At 48.5% G+C, this 8,709-nt stretch overlaps 1 protein-coding gene across 1 annotated transcript; it reads left to right on the top strand.

Moving 5' to 3' along the window:
* Positions 1-408: 408 nt before the first annotated feature.
* LOC144499855 (macrophage-expressed gene 1 protein-like) lies at positions 409-3,728 on the top strand. Its single transcript, XM_078222420.1, has one exon. It carries the CDS (start codon positions 509-511, stop codon positions 2,681-2,683), a length of 2,175 nt encoding a protein of 724 aa, XP_078078546.1. The 5' UTR covers positions 409-508; the 3' UTR covers positions 2,684-3,728.
* The last annotated feature ends 4,981 nt before the right edge of the window (positions 3,729-8,709 follow it).

Raw genomic sequence — 8,709 nt, 5'->3', positions numbered from 1 at the left:
GGCGACTAGGGGAATTTCACAGTAACTTCATTGCAGTGTTAGCGTAAGTAAGCCTCACTTGTGACGAATAAATAAACTTTATTTTTTCTTTTAAGTTGTCCCTTAGTGTCAGGGGATGAGGAGGTTAAATACATGGGGTTACAGGGAGAGGACCTGGGTGGGATTGTTGTGGGCGCAGACTCCATGGGCTGAATGATCTCCTTCTGCATTGTAAGGATTCTATGATTCAATCTGTCCATTATCTATATTGATTAATGGTTGAAGGTCAATAAATGAACTATTTAAGTGAGGAGGGGCGGGAGTGGTGGTGCAGCGGGAAATGAAAATGACGCCGAACTTCACCTGATGTGTGGTGATTCTGGGCTTCCCCTTTGGAGGTTTCACAAGGCACAATCCCGGGTGAGATGAGGAAACAGAATGCTCTGATATAGAAGTCGAAATCGAGAGTTCACTCAGTCGCCCGGAGAGTGTGGCCAGGCAAGGAGCTGAGAGAGAGAGTTCCTGAAGGATGTTCCTGCTCTTGGTCAATGCCCTCCTGTGCACCCTGGCAGTGGGGGCAGTGCTGTCCGGCGGGGATGGGCTGACAGAATGCAGGAAGACCCAGAAAGGGTTGACCGCTCTGGAAGTTCTCCCCGGCGGAGGCTGGGACAACCTGAGGAACCTGGACCGGGGCAGGGTGATGAACCTCAGCTACTCGCAGTGTAGGACCACCGAGGACGGCCTCTACCTCATCCCCGACCAGGTGTACGTGGTGCCGCTGAAGCGGACCAGCATCGACATCGTGTCCGAGGTGATCCGGGACTGGCGCGACTACCGGAGCTCCACCAGCGCCTCGATCAACTCGGAGGTGTCCTTCCTTCCCATCCTGAACGGCAAGTTCTCGGCGGACAGCGAGAGGGTGAAGACCCACCAGGTGCGGGACAGCAGCGTGACCACTAGGATCCAGGTGAGGGACCTCATGTACCAGGTCAAAGCTCAGGCCAACTTCCAGCTGGACCAGGGCTTCAAGGAGCAGCTGATTCTGATTGGCAACTACCTCGAGAACAACCAGAGCAGAGCTGCCCGCTACCACTCAGAGCTGCTGGTCAGGGACTATGGCACCCATGTGTTGACCGGTGTCCATGCCGGTGCCAACCTGGTGCAGGAGGACCAGGTACGGTCCAGCTTCGTGTCGGACAGTTGGAGCCACAAGTCCAGCATCACCACCTCGGCCGGCGTCACCTTCTTCCAAACGGTCAACGTGGGTCTGGGTGTTCACTACGAGTCCACCGACCAGTTCTCCAAACAGTACCTGGGCAATCGTACGCACTCCCGGATCGAGAGCAATGGCGGAATCCCCTTCTACCCTGGGGTCACCCTGCAGAAGTGGCAGCAGGAGGTGGGCAACCAGCTGGTGGCCATCGACCGCTCCGGCCAGCCCCTCAACCTGGTGGTCAGCCCGGCCAGTGTCCCTGAGCTGCCCGAGCCCACGGTCAGGAAGGTGTCCCAAGCTATCGAGAGTGCCATCAGCCTGTACTACACGGTTAACACCCACCCGGGCTGCCTGGACCCCAGCTCCCCCAACTTCAACTTCAGGGCCAACCTGGATGACGGCAGCTGCCGGGACTCGGGCATCAACTTCACCTTTGGCGGACTCTACCAGGAGTGTTTCCCGCTCTCGGGGGACGATTCCCACTCTCTGTGCCAGAGGCTGGAACAGAGAAACCCCCTGACCGGTTCCTTCAGCTGCCCCCCCGGCTATTTGGCCACCCCACTGCACACGGGGGTGCAGGAGGAAGCTTACAGCCATTATGAATGCCAGCGGCACTGCCACACCTGCTGGCTGGTGGCCAGATGCTGCAACAACGTGTGCGGGGATGCCTATCATGTGCGCCGAGCCCAGTTCAAGGCGTTCTGGTGTGCGGCGGGCAGCCCGCTTGGCCAGCCCTCGGGCTACCTCTTCGGGGGTCTGTACAGCGCCGACGGGGCGGGAAATCCACTGACCAACAACCGTGGCTGCCCGCCCTCCTTCTACCCACTGACCCTGCTGCAGGAGCTCCGGGTCTGTGTCAGTGATGACACCGAGCTGGCCCTCCGCTACTCCGCCCCCTTCGGCGGCTTCTTCAGCTGCGAGACGGGCAACCCGCTGGCGGGGCCCCCGGACCACGGGCTGGGCCCCGACCTCCATGCGGAGAAGGCCAATCTTTCCTACCCCAAGAGGTGCCCAGCAGGCTACAGTCAGCACCGGGCTGCCATCAGCGACAGCTGCCAGGTTCTCTATTGTCTGAAGTCTGGCGCCCTGGACGGGATGAACCTGCCCCGCATCAACCTGCCCCCCTTCTCCCCTCCCCCCCTGCTGACCGTCGGTTCCACCAACACCGTGGTGGTCCTCTCCGACCACCAGCAGCAGCCCTGGTTCCGGGACAGCCGCACCAACTTGTGGAAAACGGCCCCTGCTTCGGGTGTCCGCCGCATCTTCCCAGAGACCACGTCCACAGGTGGGGGGGCGGCCGCCGCCATCTCCGTCTCCGTCACCCTGGTTGCCGTCGGGCTGATCGGCCTCGCTTACTACTACGGCAGGAAGCGCTGGAGGAACCATGGCTACCAGCCTCTGGAGAGATCCCCCGTGATTTCCCACTCTGAGACCGTGGAAGAACAGGACACGGAACAGCAGTGTCCTCAAGATCAGAGTGACCAAGTCTGATCAGAAAAGGCATTCTCCACTGGACTGGGGGACAAGGGGGGAGAGGGGGTGGTTGAGTGGGAGGGGGCACTGGGGCTGAAAACCTGGTTTCAACTCATCAAAGAGAACGGACACTGCAGTGCAGACATCGCTATAATCAGTCATGTGTTATATTGACCAAAAAGAGATTAATCAGTGAGTTCGTGGAGTGAGCAGTGTATTTAAGGGTCTGAGGCAGCAACCTGTAGTGTGACTTAAACTGGGTTGGATATCAAGAGATATGGGGAATGTGCAGGATTGCGTGGGATCAGGATAGGTGGGACATTTAAGGATACGGGGCAATGAGTGGGGAGAGTGGGGAAGACTCAGTAGGATATTTAAGGGTTGTAGGGAATTAATACGATAGAGGGGGATTAGGCTGGGTGGGATGGGGACTCAGTAGGAGGATGGGGTTGGACTGGGTAGGATATTAAGAGGTATGGAGAAATGGTAGGATCGTGTTGGATTAGGCTGGGTTGGACATTTAAGGGTATGGGGCAGTGAGAGGGGGAGAATAGGATTAAGGCTCAATAGGATATTTGAAGAGTGTAGGGAATGAATAGGAAAGAGGGGGATTAGGCTGGTAGGGATGAGGAGTCTGTAGGAGAATGGGATTAGACTGGGTGGGAAATGCAGAATGAATAGGAGAATTGATTTAGAATGGGTGTGGATCATTGTTGAGTTGAACACCAGCAGATAATGACAAGCTTATTTCTGTCTGAAAACATTATGTGAATCACATTGAGTTCCTTAAATTCAACAATCTTTGTTTTTTTATCCTCTTGGCATTATTTTTTGTTCAATATCTTAAAAGATATTTTGATTTTTTCAAAAAAGCCTTGCTTTGACGTTTGTGAATGTTCTGTCAATTGGTATTGCAAATGGGATGACTAGGAAAATGAGATGTAATTATATTAACCAGTGCAACCTCTCTATTTTGAGTGCTACTAATGTAATCACATGAGAGGAAGAAAAAAATACAATTTCAGAATGAAATTAATGTATGTTTGCTAAATAAAATTGAGTTGAATTCATTCACCTGTGTGTATTTCAGTAACAATTTTAATTTATATCACATTTTAAACATAGCAAAACATCCCAAGGCTCTCCACACTTTTTGATCTGCAAAGTTTATACTGAGCCACATAGGCAATCTTAGGTTAGGTGACCAAAGTCTTGGTTAAACTGGTAGATTTTAAAGAGTGCCCGAGAGGAAGTGAGAAAGATAGATAGGCCAAGAGGCTTGGACAACGAATTCCAGAGCTCAGGGCCTGGGCAGCTGAAGGCATGGCTGCCGTTGTTGTAGTGGAGGAAATTTAAAGAGAATAAAAACTTAAAAAGGGAATAAAAAGGAAAATGGCAAACGCTGGTAATGGGAAAATTCAGGAAATGGCTGAAAATGCTACTTCTCCATAGATGTTGACTGGCCTGGCCTGTGTCTTGCCTCTTTTTAAAAAAAAATCCTGCCTTAAGTTTATTCCTGTGCACCAGCCTTGTTTCTCAGTGATTCTCAGATTACACTTTTGACTTCAATACACCTCAGGCACCTACTCAGGTAGGGGCGGCACGGTGGCACAGTGGTTAGCACTGCTGCCTCACAGCGTCAGGGACCCGGGTTCAATTCTGGCCTTGAGTCACTGTCTGTGTGGAGTTTGCATATTCTCCCCGTGTCTGTGTGGGTTTCCTCCGGGTGCTCTGGTTTCCTCCCACAGATGTGGAGATGCCGGCGTTGGACTGCGGTAAGCACAGTAAGAAGTCTCACAGCACCAGGTTAAAGTCCAACAGGTTTTCCTCCCACAGTCCAAAGATGTGCGGGTTAGGTTGATTGGACATGCTAAATTGACCCTAGTGTCTAGGGGAATTATAGAGTCATAGTCATAGAGGTTTACAGCATGGAAACAGGCCCTTCAGCCCAACTTGTCCATGCTGCCTTTTTTTAAAAACACCTAAGCTAATCCTAATTGCCCGCATTTGGCCCATATCCCTCTATAGACATCTTACCCATGTAACTATCACATGCTTTTTAAAAGACAAAATTGTACCCGCCTCTACTACTACCTCTGGCAGCTTGTTCTAGACATTCACCACCCTCTGTGTGAAGAAATTGCACCTCTGCACACTTCTGTATCTCTCCCCTCTCACCTTAAACCTATGCCCTCTAGTTTTAGGCCCCCCTACCTTTGGGAAAAGATATTGACTAGCTGATCTGTGCCCCTCATTATTTTATAGACCTCTATAAGATCACCTCTCAGCCTCCTACGCTCCAGAGAAAAAGTCCCAGTCTATTCAGCCTCTCTTTATAACTCAAATCATCAAGTCCCAGTAGCATCCTAGTAGATCTTTTCTGCACTCTTTCTAGTTTAATAATATCCTTTTTAATAATAGGGTGACCAGAATTGCACTCAGTATTCCAAGTGTGGCCTTACCAATGTCTTGTACAACTTCAACAAGACGTTCCAACTCCTGTATTCAATGTTCTGACCAATGAAACCAAGCATGCTGAATGCTTTCTTCACCACTCTGTCCACCTGTAACTCCACATTCAGGGAGCTATGAACATGTACCCCTAGATCTCTTTGTTCTGTAACTCTCCCCAATGCCCTACCATTAACTGAATAAGTCCTGCCAGGGTAAATATGTGGGATGACGAGGATAGGGCCTGGGTGGGATTGTGGTTGGTGCAGACTATTGGGTCGAAAGGCCTCCTTCTGCAGTGTAGGGGTTTATGATTCTATGACCTAAAGCACCTACTCCCTTCAGTACCAGCACGCTATGATTGCAGTGCACATCTGCAGCATCTCCCAAACCTGCAACCTTCACTATCTAAAATAAGGGAAGAAGGTGCACGGGGACATCATCATCATCATGTTTCCCTCCAAGTCACACAATGTGCCAACTTAAAATATATTACCTTGTTCCCCCTCATAATCAGTGGGTTAAAAACTGCAGGAATACCTTCACCACAAGGACTGCAGTGGTTTAAGAAGAAAACCCACCATCATCATTTCAAGGACAACTATGGATGGATGAACAGTGAGTGCCCATATCACAACAATTCACTGTTAAAATGTTCACAAGGAACAACTTAGAGAGGTTCTTTTTTCTGCAAAATTATTTATTTTAGTGCTGACCCTCTGACTATTAACAGTCGTGGTGCACATGAATAAATATAAGTCAGGAATGAAAAAATGGGGAGAAACACAGGGCAGGTCAGCCAGAGTCTATGGAGAAGCAGTCTTTTCAATTATTCACGTCCCACGCAGTTATGCAGATGGATCATTTCTAGCTTGTTAATGAACTGAAGAACCTTTTCACATGTTACAGGTGTGATATATGTGTATATATTGTTTATTGGGGTTTGGGGTGTGGACTGTTCCTTTAAGGAGTGCAGGTCAGGTGACCCCTCAGCAATTAGTTCCTCTCAGGGTGGAACCCTGTTGAGCAGTCTTAGATCTGACTGTGAATGAGTGCACACCTTAAATAAAGAGCGCCCAGTGTTCAAGTTATCAAGCCTACCTCGTGATCCTTTATGCACCCTTAGTCATAGAATCATAAAATCCCTAGAGTGCAGAAGGAGGCCATTCGGCCCATCGAGCCTGCACTGACAACAATCCCACCCAGGCCCTATCCCCTTAACACAACCTATTTGCCCCACTAATCCCCCTGACACTTAGGGGCAATTTAGTATGGCTAACTCATGTCTGCGTGGGTTTCCTCCGGGTGCTCCGGTTTCCTCCCACAGTCCAAAGATGTGCGGGTTAGGTTGATTGGCCCTGCTAAAATTGCCCCTTAGTGTCCTGGGATGCGTAGATTAGAGGGATTAGCGGGTAAAATATATGGGGATAGGGCCTGGGTGGGATTGTGGTCGGTGCAGACTCGATGGGCCGAATGGCCTCTTTCTGTACTGTAGGGTTTCTATGATTTCTATGAATCCACCTAACCTGAATATCTTTGGATAGGTCCATAGGGTTACTCATAATAACAGGGCTTATTTTTCACCCATCAACAAAATTTACATGATATATAGGATGAAGATCCAAGGTTGTTGCGAGGGTATTCTGTCAAGGCGGTGCTCGTGGTTATTATGTGCCACTTAAGAGCTTTCCTGTCATCAAAACAAGTGATGATTGAAAGTTATTTTGTCAACATATGATAATCAAAGGCTGTTTGGTTCAAAATTAATTTTTAAATTGCACCCAAGACTGGATGAAGAAATGCAACACCTTTCAGCTTAATGCTTTCAGAGCATAGAACATAGAACAGTACAGCACAGAACAGGCCCTTCGGCCCACGATGTTGTGCCGAGCTTTATCTGAAACCAAGATCAAGCTATCCCACTCCCTATAATCCTGATGTGCTCCATGTGCCTATCCAATAACCGCTTAAATGTTCCTAAAGTGTCTGACTCCACTATCACTGCAGGCAGTCCATTCCACACCCCAACACTCTCTGCGTAAAGAACCTACCTCCGATATCCTTCCTATATCTCCCACCACGAATAAAACAACCGTATAATCAGTAGTCTGCCTTTTGTTCTCATTCGCGCTCAGAGGCGTGTATACACACAGAAAAGCAATTGGTTGAGGGTTTTTTTAAAAACATACTCAAATGTATTTTACCTGACCAAAGTTTTTGTATGTTTTGCTCTAGCATTTCCAGCAGTTCAGGTGAACAGATGTTTCTGACGCATTGAGGCAAATCGATATGACTGTTTGCTCAGTACTAAAGGGCCAAAATACATGACACATTCCACAAATCCATAATCCAACTTCAGCCAACATCATTTTGGGCAGAAGATAAATTTGTGTCAGACCTTGTTGGGTATAAATTGGTTGGTGTGGCTCCTACAGCAGTGACAACATTTTAAAAACACCTTGTTAGCTGCAAAGTGTTCTGTGAAAGGCAGTATATAAATGCAAATGATTTCTTTCTTTAAACATGCTATTCAAACCAAAGCTTTTGAAAGAAGACTAAGGCCTTCAAAAGATGAAAACTTTCTGGCGATGAAAGATACAAAAGACAACGGGCGGAATTCTCCAACCACGCTGGTCTAGAAGCCGGAAATTCCCGCCCGACCATTATTCTCCGCAACCCACCCGTTAAAATTCCAGTGGCGGGTGGGATGGGAGAATTCCGGCCAACTTAACTGATAAACTTACTCATGTTATTTTTAAGTGAGTGATTCCTCCAATTTTCTTCACAATAGTTGCCTTTCATTTTGTTTCATCTCTCGAGAAAGAATGGATTTTTTTCTTGGACCTTTATATTTACTGGCAGGGAAGTGGCAAATTTTCTCTCCCAGGCCTTGGTGTCATATTGATCCCGAGGTGAACTTTCAACCACACATTTGTACATCACTAATACAGCCAGTTTCCACATTTGTAACATTAAATTGTGGGTGGCACGGTGGCACAGTGGTTAGCACTGCTGCCTCACAGCACCACGGTCCCGGGTTTAATTCCAGCCTCGGGTGACAGCTTGTGTGGAGTTTGCACGTTCTCCCTATGTCTGCGTGAGTTTCCTCCGGATGCTCCAGTTTTCTCCCACACTCCAAAGATGTGCAGGCCAGGGGGATTAGCAGGATAAATGTGTGGGGTTACGGGGATGTTGCCTGAGTGGGATAGATGTCGATGCAGGCTTGATGGGCCGATTGGCCTCCTTTTGCACTGTAAGGATTCTGTGATTAACTGACACCACCCCACCTATGTTCATTTAATATTGAAACCTTTATCCATGCCTTTGTTATGTCTAGACATGACCAGCCTGCATAAGCTTGAAGTCATCCAAAACCCTGCCACCTGTATCCTATTGTGCACATCACCCCTGCACTTGCTGGCTGACCTTAACTCCTGGTTAATCAATGTCTCAATTTAAAAATTCTCATTCCTGTTTTTTTAAACCTTCCAGAATATCACCTGTTGTTGTGTTGTTAAATCTATATTCTCGATCTCATCCATTCTCTGCTTGATCTGGATGTTATTGATGTTGACACTAGGTGCAAAAAAGAT

The sequence above is a fragment of the Mustelus asterias genome, chromosome 10, assembly GCF_964213995.1.
Source record: "Mustelus asterias chromosome 10, sMusAst1.hap1.1, whole genome shotgun sequence".
Taxonomy (NCBI): domain Eukaryota; kingdom Metazoa; phylum Chordata; class Chondrichthyes; order Carcharhiniformes; family Triakidae; genus Mustelus; species Mustelus asterias.
Note: the sequence above shows the minus strand (reverse complement) of the source record. Positions and strands in the feature narration are given on the sequence as shown.